This window comes from Chiroxiphia lanceolata, chromosome 6 (assembly GCF_009829145.1).
Source record: "Chiroxiphia lanceolata isolate bChiLan1 chromosome 6, bChiLan1.pri, whole genome shotgun sequence".
Classification (NCBI taxonomy): domain Eukaryota; kingdom Metazoa; phylum Chordata; class Aves; order Passeriformes; family Pipridae; genus Chiroxiphia; species Chiroxiphia lanceolata.
This window is the reverse complement of record NC_045642.1, coordinates 26,773,932-26,797,070: the sequence shown is the minus strand read 5'-3', so window position 1 is coordinate 26,797,070 and position 23,139 is coordinate 26,773,932. Positions and strand designations below refer to the sequence as shown.

General features: G+C 46.4%; 1 protein-coding gene across 5 annotated transcripts in view; it reads right to left on the bottom strand.

The window, feature by feature from the left end:
• Positions 1-22,289, bottom strand: part of TYRO3 (TYRO3 protein tyrosine kinase) — a 44,937-nt gene extending 22,648 nt beyond the window's left edge. Inside the window, exons 1-8 of one of the 5 annotated variants that reach the window (XM_032689781.1) lie at positions 22,223-22,289; positions 17,630-17,813; positions 15,454-15,554; positions 11,218-11,388; positions 8,432-8,518; positions 4,351-4,466; positions 808-985; positions 217-359 (exon numbers count right to left, since the gene is read on the bottom strand). In XM_032689781.1, the coding sequence (XP_032545672.1) occupies positions 217-359; positions 808-985; positions 4,351-4,466; positions 8,432-8,518; positions 11,218-11,388; positions 15,454-15,554; positions 17,630-17,811 (978 nt within the window). In that variant the 5' untranslated portion in view covers positions 17,812-17,813; positions 22,223-22,289. Of the gene's footprint in view, positions 1-216; positions 360-807; positions 986-4,350; positions 4,467-8,431; positions 8,519-11,217; positions 11,389-13,019; positions 13,126-15,453; positions 15,555-17,629; positions 17,814-21,167; positions 21,684-22,222 lie in introns of those variants that run through there. The other 4 variants (XM_032689780.1, XM_032689783.1, XM_032689782.1 and 1 more) reach the window with 4 other exon arrangements.
• Positions 22,290-23,139: the final 850 nt, after the last annotated feature.

Genomic DNA, 23,139 nt, shown 5'->3' with positions numbered 1-23,139 from the left:
ATTTAAGTAAAGGAATTCTGAGTATGCCAGGAAGGAAGAAATGGCCCTAAATCTTGAGGCTAAATACTGAGGAGTTCTCTCAAATCAGAATAGATCCATTTATACAAAAGCAATGCCAGCAATCTAGTTCCTCGGTACGAATGAGGAACCCTAATGCCTATAAAATTTAATATGAACATTTTCCAACTGTGTCCAGCTACCTTCTTGATCTGTTACCTGAGTTACATTATCCTGAATCCATTCCAGTCTGTATCCTAGGACATTTTCTTTCAGCACATCTGGAGCCACACCTTCCCACTCCAAAATCAGACCGGGATCTCTTTGAATAACGTGGATATTTTGAGGGGTGCTGCTTGGAGCTGAAAGCAGAGGACAGAACACAGTCACTCTATGCAGGAAAATAATGCACTATCCACCCTGAAAATGACAGTTTCACCCTCTCTCTTGAGATCAGCCAGAAGAGCGAGGGTGTGAGGAGAGAGAACAACAACTGCAAGCCACCAGCATTTTGTTTGCTTCAAGTGGAGAAGATAGGTTGGTCAGCATCTCTTATTTCTCTCATAGATCCCAAGAATCTTAGAGAGCTAATGCAATCAGCATGCAGAAGCCTCATGGTTGGATCAATTTCTGTATTGTGCATCATTGCTGTTAATCACATTATTTTGTTCTAGGAGTCCCTTAAAGTGGACAGAATCTGACAGAATAACATTTCCTGTATTTCAGAATAAGCAAGGAGTTAATGAAGTTCATCATCACCTCTTTTTCAGATTCAGAGCTGCTTTCCTGTTCTACTCTGCTGTTTCTTACCAAGCTCCAGGGTCTGGAAATAAACCCTGTCGGTGAAAGGGGAGCTGCCCATCTCATTGCTGCACTGCACACGAACGCTGTAGTTGGTAGAATGCTTCAGGCCTTGCACTCCATAGGCAAAGGGTGGCACTGGGGTGATTTCAGTGGAGACCTCCTCACCATCTGGTGACTCAGCTACCTGTGCCAAGAGTGACACAGAAATGACAGTTACCATAAGCAATATGGACCAACAGGTCCATACGGATAAGAATCCATTTAATTGTCAGTTTAGAAATGTGTAAAAATACATATAGTACCAGTGGTGCTTAAAATACCAAAAAGGGAGTTGTCAAACTAAGAATCATGAAGTGACATCACTCTAACCCTGGCAGTACAACAATTTTCCACCAGCTGAAAATTTGGTTCCATATTTTAAAGCATTTCCTTACCTGTGTTACAGATTCTACAGTTGATTATTATTCCTTTAAAGAAAATGAAACATCCTTGTTGCTTTGAGTGCAGTAATGAAAACTGGTAGATCAACTTTCCTGTTGCCTACTGTCACCTTTTGATGAACTCTTTTTTTCAGAATTTTGTATATTTTCAGTTTTATAGTGGATTAGAGACATGGTAGGCACTAGTGGCTTGGTTCAACTAAACTGTTGCAAATTAAACTGGAAAGAAACTTTTTGCCACTCCTGCAACCCTTCTTTTTTTTCCCCCCAAATCTGAGCTCTTAAGCAGCACAAATGTTAATTTAAATCTGATATCACTGTGTGCTTTTATGGTACAGAAAGGTTCAATGTTCCTACTTTTATACAGAAGAAATCACTGCACTGCTCCCAGGCTCAGACTTTCTTCTCAAGTGCATATGAAATAGCAAAGCTGGGAGTAAAATCAGGGTGTATTGACAAAAGTGAAATAGTCATACGGACTCTATATTCTTTAAGCAGCAGCATTTTTCCCTTTCTCACCACCCTTCCGCTCACTCTCATGTACAGTTCTGGCACACTGATTTATTTGCCTAATACAAAGGAAGAATCTCAAAATTCCCGAACAGAGAAGCATATTGTTGTCATTATCAGTGTCATCCAAAGCAGGAAAAAAACAAGCTGACTTCTGTGTAAAACCCTGTCTGCTTGATGATGTGTTTCTGTTCAACAGTTTCAAGAGCTGGTGCTCTTGCATCTGTCCTTTTCACACCCTGGAACATGGTTTGTATTAACAGCAAAAAACTGCTATTCCCTGCCCTGATCCCAGGAGCAATCTGCCTGTCTGAAAGTGGTGCTCTTGGCGCACCCGCTGCAACCCCGAGTGCCAGAAAAGCACAGCAAAGTTCCAATCCCTCTTCTTCTTCTGGGAGGCTCCAAGCACAAGTGCAATCATGACGAGCCAGGAACACGTGCATTTTCACATGGAGATGTGGGTCAATGTCTCACACAAAATCTCTCCATGTGGGAGTCAGAGGAAGCATGGTTTTCTGACAGTGGAGGGTTATTGCCAAGTTACTCTGCTCCCAGACTCAAATGCAGGAACTTCATCCTCCCCAAACCGAACAGAAAAGGCTTAGAAAAGGGGTGAGAGACTGCTGAGTGGACAGAAAGTGAGCAGCTCTGCTTCAGAGCTTTTCCACATGTCCCATCCCCCACTCCTGCCCCTGCCAAAAGTGAGAGGGGGAACTTAAACCCCAGGGTGATTAGCATTGCAGCAAGCAAGCCAGAGAGAATAGGCTATTCCAACCGGAGATAACTGGCATTGTAAAACAGAGGAAGAAAACCATTTTTGACATCGAACAAGAACAGAAGCAGCAACAAAACCCAGAGACCACGGCCAGCTATATTCAGGAGTTCTTTCTGCCAATGAGTTAAATCAAGATGATGGTTTCTTTTACTTATGAAAGAAAATAAACATCAAAGCATGAAATCTCTGGTTTCCTCTCCAAATAAAAAGTAGACTGCAATTAAATTAGCTAGACTGCTTCCAGCATTACCTTGAGTTTATAATCCTCCTCTACATAGTTGGCAACACCCCACAGAAATTCCACTCCAGCTCAAAATGCTGCTGTAATCAGGCAGGGAAAGCAGAGGGGTCTAATATTCCCAGCTGGCAGATAAATCCATGGGGACTGTGCCTAGCTGTGTTTGCACAGCCCACTTCAGGAATCACCATTTGTTTTTGACATTTGGCTACCTGCTCTTTGGTCTGATTCTACCTTTAAGTGTGCAGTGGTAGAAACTAACTCTCCCTGTACTTGGACATGTACTGCTGGATGTGGCGATGGATTTGCCATATGCAGGATGGAAGAAGTCCTGTCAGAGATGGACTAGTGAAGAAAAAGAAGAAAACAGCTCAAATGTTATAGAAACAGAAGTTTTTAATGTGGTTTAAACAGGTTTCAAAATGGCTTTTTGTATTTTTTGCAAAGTCACTGTTTCTTCTTCCCGACACCCCCTATGAGGGACTTGTCTCCCATACAGGAGTGTCCTGGGAAGGTGTCCTGAGGTGTTTCTCATTGGTCCTTGTTAACCCCTTCCTTGTTGACTCCTTACCTGATTGGTTTTTTCTGTATGTCCCTGAACTTGTCATTGGTTCCCCTTTGACCCTCCTAAAAGCCTTATAAACCCCTACCCCACAATAAACTTCCTCTTTCGTCTGTCCCTCCCTGGTGGTCTGTGAGCTCCTTACGGGGTCGCAAGCCACGAGGCAGGGGGCAGGGGGGAAGGGCATTCACCCTCCAGGTTATGGGCTTGCACCCAAGAGCCTGGAGGTCTCCCCCGTCCCACTAATCCGTCGTAATTGGACCTTAAGAAGCAGTCCAAGAGATGTGGAGTACTCTGCACCAGTAGAGCTAACAGATATTGTCACCCTCGATTTTCTGGGCAGAATTGGTCTCTGACAATGGAAAACCAATTAAGATTTAGAGGCAGAGTTTAATATTACTCTGAAACACGCAAATAGGCCTGACCTTGTACCAAAAAGCCCAATCTATCTCCTGCCTTGACCATTCCTACCCTTCCTGTACCACATCCTATATTTTGCAAGCTCCTTATCCTTCGGACTCACTGGTATGTCCAGATTCCTGCATTTCCTCTGACACTGCAAAGCACAGGGCTCAGCTGTCATGGGAGTCACAGGCACTTGCATGTGAATAAGTTACCATAGGGCAGCTGCTCCATGCTAGCAGGAGGAATGAGCACACTGCAGCTACAGCTACTCATGGGCACTTCCCACAGAGTGCTGTGGTGCTTCATGTGTGCTGCAGTGTAATAATCTGTACGGATTATTGGATTTACGGAAGCAACTGAAGTGATAACCTGTCGTGAGGGAGGATGGGGCCAGTCTCTAATTCTTAACTTTTGAGCATGAAGTTCATTACCTGCTCTTTGGCACCTATATACGCCCCAAGTTGCACCCTGTTAAGTTTTTATGTTTTAATACTGTGAAATAAGAATTCAAACACTGCTACAAATAAGTTGTGAGAGCAAAAGATGGCCCAGGAAATGACCCGGCTCAGTATAGTCCTGTTATTCACGCAGGGCAGGGCACAATCCAGAGAAGCCGTACCTGAAGAGTGCAGGAATGGAGGGGTGCACGGCCATCAAATCCTGGTATCCAGACCACACTGGCATTGCTGCTGGTGACTTGGCTTACAGTTACATTGAGAGGCGTGAGAGGCATGGCTATAAAAGAAACAAAGAGACCTTTCAGCATACACAGAACTGAGCAGGTATTCACAGGGAAATGGAGGAGGCTTGAGGCTAGAAATTATGCAATGAAATCACTAACAGAAATGGTACAATATCATATCTTTAGAGAGTGTCCCTGACAGTTGTGAATGAAACTATTATTTTAACATTGAACAAGCTATTGGCAGCCATTCTTTCACTGCCTGGCATACAGGCAGCAGTTGATCTCTTTGATGGTAATGCCAGTCTGTGACGTTTACACCTTCCCTACTCGGCTCTCTTCCCTGCCCCCTTCATCACAATGCATGACTCAGCACTGCGCACACAGTTGCCTGTGGACCTACACTGTGAACCAAATCAGGGCTTTAAAGTCCCACCCCTGGTTCTCAGTCTCTCAGTGCAGTCTCCAACACCAGCTCTTTGCACCAGGCAAAGAGTGGTTAACTGTAGTGACCCGAATCCCCTGAAGCTGATTTGCAGTAGACCTCTTTGTGCTGTGAAAGCGCTGCCTCCAGGTGTCCATTGCAAACTCCTACTGAAGCTCCCTGGGATGGAGCCTGAACCAAAAACTGCGCCTCAGGCTTGGGATGAATAAACTGTTTTACAGAGGGATAATTCAAAGCAAAGGGAGTGCCTGTCACATGGCTGATACCACTCTACAAATTAAGGGCACAGCCAGGAACAAAATCAGGATTCCCAGAGTGGACATTTAATCAGATATTCGTGTGTCCTACCACTGCAGCACAGCATCAGAATGCCTGGCTTCCTTTTAGGATCCTTCATGCTTCCCTTTAACTTATCTTTTCCTCACATGTAATTCCACATAGTTACTTCCTATTCTCTCCAATATACCCTTCACCATCTCTTTTTCACCCCGAGTTGCTGTTATCATTCAGGCACCTCACTCCAGCTTCATGAATATTAACCTCTCCCTTAACCCTTTTCTAATTTTAAAAAATTCTACACTGCTGCCGTGAGTGATGCCTCTCCTGTAGTACCTCAACAAACTGTACCCTCAGAAGTCCTCCCTCAAAAACCCAGAGGTCCTCAGGACAAGGCTCTGCCTGTAGATCGAATTTTCCACCTCTCCTGAGCTGTATCCAGTGGAAAGCAGCAGTGGACAAGTAATTGCAAACCAGGATTCCCCCATCTGCATCTTCTACTCTGCCAGAGAGCATCTTTGTCTTTCACTGCACCAAGGAGAACCACAATAACGCTGCCTTCAGCATCTCCACAGGGCCATCTTGCAGGAGAAATGCACAGCCCAAAGTCCCCTCCGAGATCTCTACAGAGGGCCTAGAGGAGAGGATGGGGCAGGGAATAGATGGTGACACAGATTAACCCTATAAAGCCTTTGTTGTCTGGTTAACTAGTTACCAGGACACAGGGCAGGGTGCTGCCATGTAGATAAGAATCAGGTGCATGGGGGGGGGAGGTGAGGCAGCAGAACAAGGGTCTGGAATAGAAGACAAGCAGTGAGTTCTTTGTGAGTTAACTCAGACTTTACTGCATCTTTGTTTCATTCTCTTTTGATGTTGGTGTTCAGGTTTGTAAGCTCTTAGGGGAGAAAAAAGCTTGCTTTCACTGCTTACTTGGGTATTGTTGAAACATAACTCGAATCTTTTGTAGACACACTGTAACTTTTGGGTTTAGCAACATGTAATTTCAACACTGGATGTTAGACCCAAAGGAGGACTGGGCTATGCCAGCAGTGAGAATAAATAATTGGCTGCTAACACACTCCCTATGTAACGGAGACAGCTGCTGGGAGGCTTGGCTTGCTAGCACCTTTCCCCCAAACTCCACAATTTGTAGAAAGGTCAGATGCATTTCCCCATGGTGTCTTGGGAAAAAAACATGGGCTCCTGTTCCTGTTGTGCTCTGAAACACGGGATAGGACCCTAAAAGTGTTAGCTCCACATATAAAGGAGAGCAATGCCTGTCTGAATATAGGACCTTGAGTGTTAACACAATGAGAGTTAACTTCCTCTGTGCTTGGAGAGTGGCTGGAACAATGGGGCTTTGTTCATGACTGGAGACTGTGGGCTACAATAACAGTAATTTTCTGCTTGGAGTACACCCAGCACATTGTGGGCCCTACAGAGAATAGATAATGAACAACAACAGCAACAAATAGGAAGAAATGTTAACAGTTTGTAAATGTCCTAGTAAAAATATTTGCTTCTGGAAACAGAAGAAACTAATTGTTTAATAAATTGTAGAAAGACTTAAGAGTCCTCATTAGCAGATGGATTTGTGCAAGAGAGGAAGGCCCTGAACATGCATGTACACAGACAAATACTTCCAGGAGTAATTTCACTGAATTCTGCATGTTCATAGGATCAAGGACTAAACAAACATTATTTGGGCCTGCTCCTATTCCTGCTGATGCCCTTGTTAAGAGCTTTGCTTTAATTTTAACAAGGGCTGTACTAGAATCTTCAACCTTTTTCTATTTAGAAAACCCTCATCATGTAGGTAAGTTTAGAACTATGCTTTTAGATATCTTTAAGGTATTACAGTTAGAACTTTTATGACTACAGCACTGGACTTGCTATTTAAAACCTGATTTTTGTCTCTAGGAAATGCCACATACTGGTGCAACATCTGTTGAATCACTTAAGATTGCTCTTTCTCAGCTCTAAAACATGTGTGTGTGACAAAAGTGTGTGATGGACACGTGTCCCTCTCAGAATCCATTAGCTGATGACTGACCCCTATAGAGTACTTTTTGGCTACATATAATTGCTGGGAATTCTGAGGTCTTTACCCTCTCAACTTGGTTAATAAAAATAATAATAATCTATGTTAGCATTCAGAAAATAAAAAAGCTTGTTTATGCTAAATGTTTTTTCAAATTATGGCTTGATGAGATTTTTTAAAGCATAATAGCTTTGTGAACTAAATTCTATCCCAGGATAAAAATATCCACAGAAGATATATTCCACAATAACTAACTCCCCTGTGTAGACAAGCCTTTAAGGCAACAACTCCAAATGGTTTTAAATTAAGTTATAAATCTTACTAGTTCAGCACACTGCATTCTTGGCATAGCAGTAACCACAATGTCCTGAAGAAAAACACACTGTAAGAGTGGTAGATTACAGCTGGATTTTAAGCTGTCCTTTAATGAATATTAACTACTACAACTACGAGTTGTGATACTGATACAGACATAAATGCTTGCTCTTACTCGTGATGGAGTAATATGGAACAAATGATTTTTGTGCCATGCCTCTCCTGAAACTGATGATCGTGTAATTAAATGTGCATTAAAGCACGACTAAAAATATAAATGCAGAAGCATCTCAACATGAAGAGGAGGGGAAGAACTAATTGCTCTGATTATCCCCATTTCAGTCACCTGGAGGAACAGAGGAAATGTCACAGCAACCTGAGCACTTCCAATGGCAACTGGTCATGCACAGGCTAGGAATTATTTGTTCTGTTTTTAAAGAGCAAAGAATTAAAAAAAATAAAATCCATAAAACCAGTGTGGATAAGTAGACCTTACTGGCCACTGGTGATCGACTTCCTTGACTTTTTTCAGCATCAAATGTGATAATAATAGAAGCAAGCAGAATTAATGGCCTCTTTAGCTCTAACAAGACCCATCTATCTCCAAGAAGGAAAGATTTCCCCAGCTACAGATTTACATCAGCTTCATCTCCCACAAACAATTTGACTGTCCCTGCTCTCTCCTTTTCAAGGAGAAACTGTTATTTGACATCACATTTCCACTCCTCAATCAGATGTGGTTTACTTTCAACAGCCTGGGATATGGTCCTGCATAGGAAGTGGGAAGTGCCGTTAGAGTACAAAGCATTGTTTTGACTGCCAGGAGCTAAAATTGGTGCTGGCTGCCAGCAGCTTTGAGGCAACCCCTTGCATTAAGGAGCCCTACTTTCCCTCCCCAGAGAGCAAACCTGAGTCCCTTACCCAGTTTCTTGCACTCTCACCTTTAATTTGAACAGTGGCTGTCCGAGATGAAGACAATCCCTTTATGTTGTGAGCTTCGCAGGAGAAAACTGTGCTTTGATTAATACCTGGAGATAAGCCAAGAAAAGGAAAGGAAACACAAACAGCTATATAATCCAGCTTCAACCTTCAGGAGAATTTCAATTATTTGTGACATCCAGCTCAATCTGTACAGGCAGTTGCAGGACTGAGCTGGGTGCCAATCAAAGGCATGTGGATTTCCACGTAATTAACGTGCTAAACGCATTTTTAACGGAGAGAGTGTGGTAATATAGAAAAGCTTTCACAAGAGCTTCAGAAAGCACTGAAAAAGAAGGAAGAATCTGTCAGGGACACAGTTCACAGTGCTCGATAAGTAGATGTCCATTTCTCAAATTCTTTGGAGTAAAGATTGTGTTGAACCATGAGCTTATATAATGCCCAGTGATTTGGACCTCAGCCTGCACCTGAGCAACAGCCATCTTCTAAGCGAGTTATAAGCCCAGGCAGATCTCCAACCAGATGCTGCCTATTTCAAGTTAATGCCCACCTGTCCCTCATCTTGCATTAGACTTTTGAAGACACATAAAGGAAATGTAAGTTAAATGCTACTACACCAGCACTGAAGCACTTTCCAGGGGTGATACAAGTAAGAATTAGGCTCCCTGTCTTCTGTGCATCCCACAGGGGCTGAACATGGCATCATACTGATGTCTGGCTGCTCCAAAAAGCATGTGTATTGCAAATTAATGAGAATTGAGACAGATTTGCAAAGCTGCCTGGAGAACCGTGTCCAGCATCTATTTTCACTTGACTTGGCCCTGACTTGCCTTGCGGAGCTGTATCTGAGAAAAGTCAAGGATTGGCACACTGTGGGCATACATTCTAGGAAGGAAAACTATTTCAGAGCTGCACAGAGCAGCTTGCACCATGTCTTTGCCCTTTGACTCATCTCCCAAGCCTGGGACTAATGGCATTGCACAGAAGGCATAAAGGAAGAGAGGAGGGAGTGCTGTAAAATTAAAGGACAGAGTATTTTAGCTTCTTCCACTCGTCCTCGTGGATGAGAAAAAAATGCAGTCAGCAGGCTAAAGCCCAGGCAGCAGAGCAGAGCAGCACCTGATGTGGCAGGCATGTCCCAAGAAAGAAGCAAACACAGCCCTGCCCCAAGGAAAATACAAAACACACCACAAACCAAGAACTGCTTGTTCTCTAACACCATGCCAGCACTGCTTTCCAAATACAGTACTGTTAAACCTTTTAAATATTTGCTTTCTATCCAGTACTTTATTATTATTTTCTTCAGAATTTTATACTTTATTCAGCTAGCAGTGCCTGTTTTCTCACCAACTGTCTTTTCAATATGCTTTGGTAATCTGACCATGCAGGTCATATCCTGCTACATTTTTTCGGTTGCAAAGACAAGACCTGCCCAAGGGACATCCCAAAGAACACCAAAAGCAAAGAAAGGTGCTGATGATGAATATATACAACAGCAATTCATCTGAAGAATCACCAGGAATAGATATCCTTCTTTGGGTCTCCATGCCACTGCCCCACAATGCCAAAAATTTTGTGAGGCACCATGGGATGTGTTTAGTGGAGGAAGGTGACTTATTTTTTTATTGTCTTTCCCTCTCAACTATCTGTCTTTTCAGTTTCCATTTCAACAGGAAGATTATATCGTGAGGGAGCAGTTTTCATTTCCAACTTGGAAGAGCATTAGTGGTTATGTAAGAGAGAGAGCCGATGATTTAAAACCATTGCAAATCATGAATCAGGTTTTGATTTGCATATAAATTAGGTTCTAAGGGAAGTCTGAATAGGATTGGATAGCTCAAAGGATGGCCCATGATGTACAAAAAGAAACTCAACCTGGCGTGTACCTGCATTAACACTGATGAAGAGGCACCAGAGATGACTCTTAGCTGTAAAAACTTTTCTAAATAGCTAGTTCCACTTTGGCTCGGGGATGCTGAGAATAATAAAACAGCACCAAAGAGAAGACATAACACAAAGCTGTTAGACAACTAATTAGAATAAAGTTACCTTTAAGAGAAGGCAAGAACCTTCTCTTGTACCTAAAAGAATAGTTGCAGACAGTTCCTGGCAGATATATATTGCCCTTCCCTGAAAGTGGTCTGAAGAGAGGCCCAAACACCTACTGGCTCGCAAGTTCTTCTGCTGACGCTGCTGCTGTACCACCGTGCCTGCTCTGGGGCAAACCTTGGTCTTAAAGGATATCAACCAGCCCACTTCAGAACCTTTACAACCTTTACAACAAGTGTCAAACAATTACAAGAGGCAGTTAGGTTTTAATGACGAGGGCATTCGAACAGAGACAGGGGTAAGGAAGAGAGGGGAAAGCAGTGCATGGGATGGCTGTGCACAGGAGGAGATGTCATCTGTTATATGTGAATGCTTGGAGAGTCACAAGCCAAATGGCACCAAGAGAGTCACTGAATATAACCATGAACACCCTCCACAAAGTGGAACAAAAGAGGTACCCAGTGCATCATTTGTTCAGTAGCACCTTTAACAGAGTGCCAGCCACACCCAAACTCTTAAGAGCTTGTGTGCCTCAAACCAGCAGAAAGTACACTGAGCAACCGTCACCCCGAGAGATGATCAATCTGGCTTTGTATGTGATCATGACCCCTCAACCCTTAATGTAGAGTCAAACACCACTCTCACACTATGTGGCTACCCAGTGTCACTAGGCACGATCAGAAGAGAGCCCTCCTCTTCTGATGCTTAAAGTTGATCCCTGCATTGGCAGCAGCCTTACCTGACACATTTAAGATGGAGGGGGAGATGTCTGGAAGCCCCACTCTAGAGTCTCCCATCCACCAGACAATTGTCACTGGTTCAGGGGGACCAACAGCAGCACAGGCCATATGAAACGGGGCATTAGGGGACACGGACACATCCTCAGGTTCCACGGTAAAGTAGGGCACACCTAGAAGAGCAACAGACAAGTGACAATAACTGGAGACACTCTTTCTGTCTATTGTTTATTTCCACTAATACCAGTGCCGAACACTGGACATCCATCTGCCCAGCCACTACCCCTAATTCGATGCCCTCTAAGCCCTTTATAAAAACCAAGGGTCAGATACGCTGGATCACCTCAGGGCATGAATGTTTAAATACTACGACTAGAAGTCTGAGAGAAAGAGTGCTTGCTTCCCAAAATGCCTTTGAAAAACCACTTTCACTGAGTGTCCTTCAAGACTCCCCTATGAAGCAGCTCTTAGTGGTAGTATTTGCTCAATTTTTCAGCTGAAGAGACTGGAGTTTAAAGAGGCAACAGTCAATAACTTTAACAGTGACAGACACCACTTTAGAAGACAGCTAATCCAGCTGCAGATACTTCTTGCCATGCATTAAAACCTGAAGCTTGAGAACGTGTTGAACTAGTGGCTTTAACAAACCCATGAATGAGGAAAAAACCCCCCCGGTGAGAAACTGGGATCATTTGCAATGCTCTCTCTGAAGCTTAATTGACTGGAGATGCCTTCTAGCATGCTGTAACACCACCACAAACAGACTGTCTTGACGTCAGGGGTAATTTGTTCCAGAGCTGAAGGCTCTGAAACATGGACGCAGCTCTCTTGGTGACTATCTGTTCCCCACCATGGAAAGACACTTGCTTGGTACAACAGGCCCACAGGGAGCAAAATGCAACTGCAATGCTGACTACCTCAGGTCATCTCTAAGTGGCAATAGTCGAGTGTAATTCAACACATCAAGAGATGTGGTTCCTCTTATGGGCAATGCCAAAACTCTTGTGGTTTCAGTGCTCCAAACCAGTAACACAAACTTCACCATCCATCAGCACCAGTGCTGCCCATGCAGGACAGCCAGCACGTACTTCTGATGGTTGGCGGAAGAGCCCAGAGAAGCATTCAGTTCCCTTTTATATTAAAATCTCTGGGTATCAAGCACAACTACTACTGACCGCATCTACCCCTAAATCAGGTATTCTCAGCTGGAAAAAATGTGTTCTGAAAACTGCTGATTTGTTGCCTTGCAGAAACAGAGGAACCAAAAACATTGAGCATTCGCATGCTGAAAATACACTGTCTCTCCCTGGCCAAAGATGGCAGGCTCAGGGGTTTCCACTGATGTGGTAGATGCTGTGCACCTCCACCAGTAGGCAATTAATGGAGGTGCCTAAACAGGGATTTAGAAGCCTAACACTTGACATTTCCCCTAAGCTACAGCCAAAAGTGATACTCTCAGTCTTTCACTGACTGTCCAGTCGCTGTTTGTGTCCTTCAGGTGGCAGTTCTTTTGTGCCTTCCTTGACTCCATTTAGAGTGGCAAGTAAATGAACAAACTAAAACAGATCTAAAAATAGGTCATTTGAGCAATAATGGTGCCTATCTGTGCATAAGCTAATGTTCAGGACAGGTATATCCATCAACATGGCTTACTGTTTGGTTTTGTTTACATATTTTATTTCATTTTTTTTATTGCATTCATACATAAACAATAAAAATGAATAAGCTTTCCAGATACCAGCTGCAATACCTCTGCCTGCTTTGCCCTCCTTCTCCAAGGAAGATTAGAAGGGAAAATAATCACCTTTTCTCTACCTGTGAGCAGGATCCCTGCCTCCTGTCCATTTGCCATGACACCCAAGGTAACCTTTCAGGTGGATCCTGCCCAGTTCGGCAGGTTTTCTCACTTTGGGAGCAGCTAAACAGATCAGACAAGACCACAATTAAAAACTCTCATAGCTTAGGGAGTGCAGCTGACTCATCCAGCTGAGGAACCCGCACTGCACATATGTTACCTGGCCAGCTCGCTGTCTGCAACACCTTTGGCCTCCCGGTTCCTGGTACAAGAGGTGAGCGCCAGCATGCCCCTTTCACAGATGCACCACGGAGGCACTGAGCAGCCAGGAGCCAGAAAATCAGCGGCAAAGCAAGGAAATGATCCTGCCTATTCCCTGTTCCAAGCCAGCATCCAACCTACGAGGCTGATTTTTTTGTACAGCTCAGTTTTTAGACAGTGTCAATTCAGGGGAATGTGTCCATACATGTGTGGTTTGGGCTCTGGCTGTAGCCAATGGGGGCTAGCAGCCCCAGGAACAGCCACGTGGTCAGAGGTGTAATTTCAGAGGGAAAGTTCTGTAACAAACATAATCTGTATTTTTAACACTCCACAGTGTGCCTCTGAGATCACCTCTCTGGGCAACAAACACTATCATGTTCTCAGCAAGGCCAGAGTCTAGTTTCTAAACTAGAAAACACTTGTAAAATAATTTTGTTTCTGTAAATTGTAATGAGTATTTCATAAGATCAAACATTTCTATTACAAAGACAGTTCAAATGCCATTGCTACAAATTCTGACAGATATAGACTACCTAAGTAGATCTCAAAGTAGATATTACACAGCACAGAAATCCAGTCAAGCTCACTTTAGGTTAGATCAACAGTAGTCCACACTTGTTTGTGTGGCACACTGAAGGGTGTCAGCACCTACGGGAGGCTGAAAATCACCCAAGTAAAATCCTCTCTCAGTCCAAGAGGACAACAGTTGTTATCAATAGAGTAATCATTTCTAGGCAAAGCTGGTACACCCAGGGAAGAAATACATAGAGATAACAGTGAAGGTGGGACTGAAAGGCTTTTGCATTGCCAAGTGTTTTTTTATGCTAAGAGCTGACACATTTTTAAAATCCCACTCTTTATCACTACTTGTTAATCTTTAATTTTATTCCCCAACTCCCTTAGCACATGATTACATGCTCAGTTCAAGTTTAACTACCTGCTACCATACTACTTTTCCCATAAAGGCGACTGGCTCCATTTTTTTCGCTTCCACTTTCAGCTTTGGCCTTTATTCTCAATACACTCCCCCCCTACCGAGCTGCAGCTGGTTTTTGTGACTTTGATACTTTTTGCCTGTGCTGTCCAGAAGGGTGTCTTGTTTGTATCAGATAGCTTAGCACACTGAGCTACCCAATCACTCCTAATGCACCCACCATGCAGATGCAGCCACCTCTGGAGCAGGCCCTGGTAATTGGAACAGAAATACAAACTCTGCAAAAGAGAGCATTTTAAGCTGTAAACAATGTTCTCTGGCTGAAACTGCACCTGAAAATTTAGGTGGACAAAAGCCTGGTATTTATGGAAGGCAGAATTTAAGTGTTCCTTTTCCTGTGAGAGCTGCTATGAATGTTTCCATGGCTCTGAGTCAGTGAAATCTTTGCTGTAAAACACCCAGACCACACCATCTCCCACAACACCCTCCCTGCTCCCCCCTCTTTAAGACTGTCAATTCAGCTCTGGCTCAAAATGCTACCAAATACATCCAAAAAGCCACTTCTTGCTGCCAATGTACTGTTCCTGTCAACTTCTTCACCAAATATTAAGCCATCCTATGACTACTAGCTTCTGGGATCTAACAGAATCATGGCTCAAGGGAAATGAAACTAGAGACAGTAAGAAGCCACCAATCCACACTGCCTTGGGTTATTTTTGGACAACCATATAGAAGTTGTTCTTATCAAAAAACCCTGGACAAACAGTGCCACATGGAACAGTCACAGCCATGAAGTGCTGCTGTACAGCACTTCTCCCAGAACTCAGCACCGGGCTAAAACTGTACCTTGCCCTCCAAGACCTGTTTGGCTGATACACAGAACCGGGCTGTGATCCTGCTTTGGGAAGTGGGTTGGGCCAGATGAGCCCCAAGGATCTCTTTCAATTCTACAAAGTATTTAGAGATGAACGCAACAATGGATTTCAGAGCTGGAAAGAAATGTGTGTGCATGAAAGGATCTTGTTTCCTAACATGCCAAAATAAAACCAGAAGGCAATGAACTGACAGCTCTGCTCCTTGATGCAATTTTCCTATTTCTTACTACTGCTCTGTAGCAATTTCACTGCAGTTAGCAGCGGTTCAGAGCCAAGAAGCCTGTCACTGGAGCAATCTGCTCTCATCACTGCAACCTAGAGCATATTGGTGGGTCAGCCCTGAAAGGAAACCAGCACTACTACTACTCCTTACCTTCCACTATGAGCCACACTTGCTGTGATTCTTCCTTCTTCCCCCCGTTCTCAACCTGGCACCAGTACTTCCCAGAATCTGTCCTCTCGACGGATTTCAAGCTGAAAAAAGTCAAAAGCCATATCGATATTTTATGTGGATAAAGCATGTTTTTGCCCCAAAGGACCCTTCACTGTTTGGCAAACCAGATACACGGAAAACACCCACTGAGACACAGCCAGCTCTGGGGAGGAGATCAACAGCCAGCCAGCACAAAGCATGTGGCAAAACAGCGGAGATGGGAGGCTCCTCTCTAAAGTGGGTGCAGAGAGTCCCCAGCAGAGCAGCCAGCCTTCCTCCAAAACAACCTCGCAAAAAACCAGTCATCTGTGTCCTCTCAGGATAGGAAGGGTTGGTCATCTCAATCCTTAATCATGACTCTAGCTAGCCTTCAAGAGCGACAGCTTGGCCTACAGCATCTGAGATAGCAGGAAACTCCAAATTGCAAGCCTCCAACGAGCCTGACTGTTTTTGCCTCAGTTAGGTGACAGGACTGGCAACAGCCTCATAAAGGAACAGGTGGGTCAAAAAAGGGCCCCCCTCACCTCAACTGCACTCGGTGTTGTTCTCATCCCAAGAGTTGCAAAGCTCCTTGGGCCTCTGAGTTTGTGATTTCAAGAGGCTATGTTGGCCTGCTCCAGTGCATGGTGAACAAAGGCAGAATTTGGTCCCAAAGCAACAAGGCCTCAGCTACGAAAGGTGCCAGTATGATTCTGAGTGCCTGTCAATGCACCGATGTTGACTGCCCCTCATAGGATGTGCAGCCACGGGTCTGCCGCCATGCAGGGCTCCTCCATAGATCCGATGCCCGCCTTTCTAACACTGATAGTCCTCCTTGGAGAAGGGGAAGAACATCTCAGGAAGGAAGACAGAAAAGGGAAAGTGTTTGCCAAAATGCACAAAATGGACCCACTACAGCCTGATTTTCAGAGCTGGAACTTCAAATAGCATCAGCTGTCCTGCCCATCCAACCACATGTTCTGAAACACAGCGATTGCACCACACAGTGGGTGGCAGAAATGGTCGCTTTAGGAGAAGAAAGGAAAAAGGAGAAAAAGACACAAACACGTCCAGCTTTAGCATCCTAACTTATCTCTGGTGCTGCAGAGATAAGTGGAAGGAAACAAGAGGCAAGAAAGGAGAACAGACCAAGAGATTGAGGGGCAGAGTTAACTAGTGGAACTGGGGGGAAGTAAACAGTATAGTTTCAAGACAAACTGTTTCCACAACATATGATTATGCAATAGTTTTACTGTGCGCAGATGTTTTTTCCTATCAAAATGTTTCTTACAGGTGAGATTTAACATAGAACTTTTGGTTGGTGGAATTGGAGACTGTGAAATGTCAATCCAAGAAACCTAATAGGAGATGAAGCCAGAGCTCAGGGAAGAGTGATTCTCAGTCAGTCAAGAGTTTTGAGCTCTCGTGGTGATGGCATGTTTGTTTGTACAAGCTCTCTTAATGCACAAAAAAAGACAGAGCAGACCCTTGGGTCTTGTTTAACTCAGTACTTCCAGAACTACCTGACATGCCTCTTCTGCTGAAATAAAGGTACAGAGAGCTGCTTTGAAGAAGAGTTTCTGTTCCTCTGAATGGGGCAGGACCAATACCATGTGGTGTAAACATACTAGGAACAAATTAGGATTCATTGCAAAATGAATCAGGAATGGTTCAGGTGACAAACACACCTACCCAAAGAAAGGAAGGGGATGTAGTCCCGGGAGTCTCATTTCAATTAACAATCCTCACCCTTTAGGCAGACTGACAGCTCAAAAGAGAGAGTAAGACAACGCAATGAGTATGAGGGAGAAAACCTATTTATACTGCTGCATGGTAGAACAAGATGAACAAACAAGGTAAGAACATCCTTTTCACCTTGAAGTCATGTCTCAAGCATCACAGGCATTAGCAAAGCACCTGTCCCCACAGGAATCAAGAAACCAATACGGCTCTAGTGCATAAAATCTCAGTGCTCAGTGGCTTCAATTCTGCTCTCAGTTACGCCCTTGTCACATACTGAATTGCTGACCTAAGGACCGTGCCCCACTGAGGGCACTGCTGTTGCATAGATATAGCTGATAGCAGAAAACTGTGCAATAGTTTCCACGTTATTCTTCCTTCTCTGCATCTGTTGTACCTGAGGAAGCCGATCCAGTGTTCTTCATCTACTGGAATGTACACCTGGTCTACGCTTTGCACCACTGCTCCGTCCTTGATCCACAACATCTCGGGATCTTCCATTCCCTCGAGGCTGCAATTTAGTTTCACGGGTTGACCCTGGGACACCTTTAATTTGATTGGAGGTCCTGTAAATTTCATACCTAAAAAAAAAATACTACTCCGCCCCACCCCCAGAAGAAGGGGGGTTGGAGTACAGCAAATTACTCTAGGTTGGTGGACTGGAATTACATACCCTACCAGCACACACTGAGACAGTGTGTTAGTTTCAGTACTGCTCTACTATGTCTGCTAAGCAATAGTCAAATGTAAGCTCTGAAAGCAAAATTCCTGGAGAAAAGTGGTAGTTCAGTGTATACATAGGGATTTTTCCAACTCATGTAACAGCAGGGTGAGGCTCTGCAGAGCAGTGCCCAAGCACAGACAGGCAAATGCTGGGAGGTTCACTGTGTCAGTGATCCAGCAGTGCTAACTGCATTCATTCAATAGGCTACCACACCTCCCCCTTTTCCCCAGGCTTGAATTTAAGCTACGGTGCTCTTGTGCTGCTAAGAAATCATCGTGCTTGCTCCATTGTATGCATTTGCAAAGAGCTTGGATATAAGAAAGAATCAATTATGTCTTGTTATTCAGCGTACACTGTTCCCCTGCATTACAGAGAGCTTCTCTGCAATTTGCAAAACCCATGAAAGCAAAGCCTATTCCACAGCATACCTTGCTGAGGAGCAGAACTGTTTAGAGAATAGATATTTGTGTTGCGTGATGTGGGTGTGCGCTCCAATGATCCTCCCTGGAGGATCCTCCAGTCCAGCCAAAGGACCACATTGCACCCAGAGCTATACCATTGCGACCCCAAAGCAGCAGGGCCAGAGTTGGTGGAGCTGCTCAGGCTTATATTGACACAGAAGTGATCAGAATTTGGCCTGGAGCACTGTTACATGTGTGGGTGGATGGGGAGTGTTTCCCTCAAGCAGAAGCGAATATATGGAATTTGTTACCATGAGAAGACACGGAAGCCAACTATCTAAGTGCATTTAAGAAAGAAAGGCATATAAAGGAGGAACCAGAAGATCAAAGGAGACTGTGGGAAAGCAGGAAGGTAGAGAATAAATGTAAAGTTAGTTTTGTTAGGGAGAGTGGCCATTTCCTATGCAGTGGCACAGGATTGACAGACCAGAACAGGTCTAGCCTAACTCAATATTATGCAGTGGCAGTGGACTCCACATCCTTCATAAAAAAATGACTCCATCACTCTTGCCCAGCCATGTATATCCCATACATTACAACTTCTCCCAGTTCACTAGCTGGTCAGCTTCTCACAGCATGCCTTACTAGCCCCCAGAGCCACAAAGAAAAACAACAGTAATGAAATCCAGAGCAGCCCTGTTGCTCTCAAACTCTGTTACAGTCTTATCAGTAATCCAACACAGATTTCTGATGTGCCCCTTTCATTCTTGCCAAAATGCCACCCTCTCACAGCCATGAGGGTACCACCTCACAGGGCAGCGCAGCAGCAGCAGAACTCACAGTGTGCTTGTAACAGTGGGGAGAAGGGGAACCAACACTTTGGGACCAGCCAGCGCTCTGCCACGAGCAGCCGGCACCCAGATGAGTACCAGCGGTCTGGGAACAAATGCAGAACGCAGGCAGAAGGTCTTTATTCCTTTTCTTAATGAGATCCCCCAGCCTGCTAACAGCTGTTTTCCCACACTCAGTCTTTTGCCTTTCTATCTGCTGTTATTAATTGACAAAAATTCACAGCATTGGAAACCAGATCATTTTAGTTTAGTTGCTACAGCTCGTTTGGGCTAAGGCTTAAGGGTTTAATCACCTTGGGTGAGGATAATCTAACCTCACATTACTTAACTCAAACGTAACACAAACAACATGTCCCAGTGCATGCCAGAAAGCATCCTCCCTTTCACCCCTCATGATAGTGGAATATAACATGAAAGCTTCATAGCAGCTCTCTCTGTGTTACAGAAAATTAATGTAGCCAGGCTGCTGAACACACGCACAACTTGACAGACACTTTCATTACATGTGTCTTCATGGAAAACCAAACTACTAAGCTTCCTTCAGACTGCCATGCTGAAAGAGTTAGTCACAAATTAAACAAAGAAATGTTGTTAGAGACCCTTTATGGTTTTCATTTTGTACAGAAATTAATGATGTAGGAAATTAACAGACAGTACAAGTGTTCAGTCTGAGTTGTACACATGGAACAGGTATAATCCCTCCATCAATATCAACTGAAATGAAGAATTACATACTGGGGATTTTAAATAAATTCACATGACAAAAATGCAGTTTCGGCTGCAGCATCTCTTTCTGTAGGTATCAGGGAGAATCACATAAGAGGCAAATAGGGATTTTAATTTCCACCTATTCCTCCTTCTATTTTTCCACTCACGATTTCTCACCTGACAACATTCTTGACCTTGCAAGAAATAATCTCATCCAAATAGGTTCCGCCAAGCCTACCTGTAAGAGCTGCAGGTCTTGAAATGTATAGACAGGAAACAAACTGTACTAAATTTCTTACTAGGCAGTTGTAAGCACCGACAGCAAGAGAACAAACTAGTTGTCAAAATACATGACATATATGTTTGTTTGTTTTTTAAACTTGCTACCTCTGAATATTTTCATTCATAGGAACAAAGTGTGTTTTATGTGAAGTTATATTGAGACTGGAGAGAAAGAAATCTGCTCATGCACGCCAAAGCAAAGGCTTTTCGCTTCTCAGATTCCTTAGGACACTGATCTAGCGATCCAACTTGTGCCACAGCCCCCCCAGCTCCGTGTCACTGCACGCACATCGCTCCACATGCAGCGCGGAGCTAAACTCCGGCGAAGTCGGGACGCCGAGACGCTCCAACGCGCTGCCTTTCCCTGCCGACACGGAGGTGAAACTTCGGAATATGAGTTCAGGAGGGGAAAACCAACAAAAGCCACTCAGGAATGCGCTAGCGCCCGGCTTTCCTCGGCGACGACCCGCGCCAGGCACATACCAGAGCAGTGCCTCCGCACACACCGGGGAGGATTACTCGGGCTCCAGCTCGCCGCTCTACTCGCAGGCGGGCGAGGCTCGCACAGCCCGGGCTCCCCGCGGGCACCGCCGGCTCCCGAGCGCCACGTCGCTGGCCCCGCCGCTGGCCCCACGAACACGGGGGAGCCCCCGCACCCAGCCGAGAGGGGCAAACCGGGCCGGCCCCGACCCCACCTGTGGCTGCCCGAGGCCCCGCGGCCGCCGCACCGAGTGGACCCCGCACCGCGGCGACCGGCCCGGAGGCATCTGGCCGCTGTTGGCGGCCGAACCCGCGCTCGCCCTCAGCCCCCGCCGACACCTGTAGAGGCATCGAGGCGGGGGCTGCCTGCGGGGGGACCCTGTCAGCAGCAGGAGCCGTGCCCCGCAGCCCCTCCCGCAGCGCCCAGAGACCTCGGGGGGCACTGCCCCGCCGGCACTGCCCCGCCGGCGGGCTGTCAGCCCCGCTCACCTGCCACGGCAGCGATGTCCCGGAGCGCCGCAGCCCAGAGTCCCAGCACGAGGAGCCGCGGGATCGCCATGCTCCGCTTCAGCTCCATCGCTCCCGCACCACCATCCTCCCCCCTGCTCCCGGCGCCGCGGGGGGCTCCCACCGCCCTTGCAGGCGGCGGTGGCGGCGACAGCGGCTGGGGAAGCCCCGCGTCGCCGCCCGACACCGGGCTCGCTCGGGGGGCTACGGGGACGCTCAAACTTCTGGCTGCGGCTCCGGCCGAAACGAGTCGCGGTAGAAGCCGCCGCGGGGCGACGGTGCGGGTCGGTGGGGTCGGGTCAGGTCCGCTCCGGTCCGGTCGCCACCGCCGGGCGATCTCCCCCTGCCGGCGCGCAGCCACCGCGGCGCCACTCGACGCGTCCGTCCGTCCCTCCGTCCGTCCGTCTGTCCGCCCCTACTCAGCCGTCGCCGCCTCCTCCAGGAAATGGCGCTCTCGAGCGGTCACCGCGCGCTGTGCTCTCCCTCTGACATCACGCTCATGAATATGCATGATCGGGCGCCCACCGCCCCCCAAGCGGCGAATCGCGGCGCCTGCTGTCCTCGCCCCGCCGCCCCGGGACGGCTCCGGGGCTCGGAGCCCCCGGCCTGGTGGGACGGGCCGGGGCGGGAGCGGCAGAGGGCCAAGAGGGTGTCTGGAGGCGGCGCCCCTCGAGGGCTGCTCCACAGGGCGGCCTGGTTTCCAGAGCGCCGGGAGGGGGTGACCCACATCCGCAGGAGCTGCCGGGCCACCAGTACCCCCCTACCTATATGCGGAATCAGGAGGCCACCCTGGCCCCTCAGGACCCCCGCGCATCCTCTGGCCCCCCAGGGGAGAAGGACTTGAGGCCACCACCGGGGCTCGGTCCCCCCAAACCAAGGCTCTGCCGGGATGAGCGGCCCCCCGCCTCATGCACACAGCACCTCCAGTCCCACCTCCCCTGGCCGGCCCTCTCCGGCTCCTTCCCCCGGCCACGCTTCCATCACCGTTCGGACCCCGGCTCTGGGGATACCGGCCACCCCTGTGGACCACCCCTGACCTGTGGTGGAGCACCGCCAAGGTGAAGAGATCCACCCGTGCCCTTCAAGCAGGATCGGCTCGGCCCTGCCCTCTTTTCCGCTAGTGGAAAAGTAGGGAGAGAGCTGAGGAGGGAGATCTCTGCTGCCACAGGGTTACCAGCAGGGCGTGGAAAAAGTCATCTACAGTTTTTAAAAAAATCCGGCGCTGCCTTTTCGTAGGAGTTACGGTGAAAATCTGGGTTGAAAGGCGCCATAAGGAGCAATATCGTTACAACACGATGCAGCTTTCTGCTCTACCACAGCCATCGGTGAGCAGTATTTGCCTAGCAGCTCCTGCAATACTATGGAAGACTGGCTAAACGGAGGAGTGCAGGCAAACTGCCTTATCCCCAAGAAGGGAATGGAGAAACTGAGGCAGGACAAGATCACATAATTCCATTCCAAACGCTAATCTTCACTCCTCCCTCCCCCAAGTAATTTACATTTCTGATAGGAATTCCTAGGGGACTGGAGTAATGCCAAGATTTCATTACTGGAATGGAAATGTCACTCCCTCCCCAGTGTCTCCTGCTGCAATGAGGCGGCTAGGAGGAGACACTGACAAGCCATCCATTCGAGAGCTCTTAGGAAGCCTAGGTGCTCCTGGGGAAATCGTGCCATGCCTCTCACCGGGATCACGACAGCTCTTGGGCTGAGAGGTTCTGCACTGATGCTTGCTAAAAGCTTCACATGCACTTACTGTCACTGCTGCCTCTCCCCCGTGTATCCATATATACCCATCTATCTGGGTGCATGGTGTGTTTCTGCACTTACTCATGGCAATAGCACCTTCCAGAAAGAAGCTACTTTTGCAGATTTTAGTGGTCTTATGAGAAAAAAATAATGGCCATTAGAATAATACTGTGTTTCTACGGTGATTTTCTTCTAAGAATTTCTT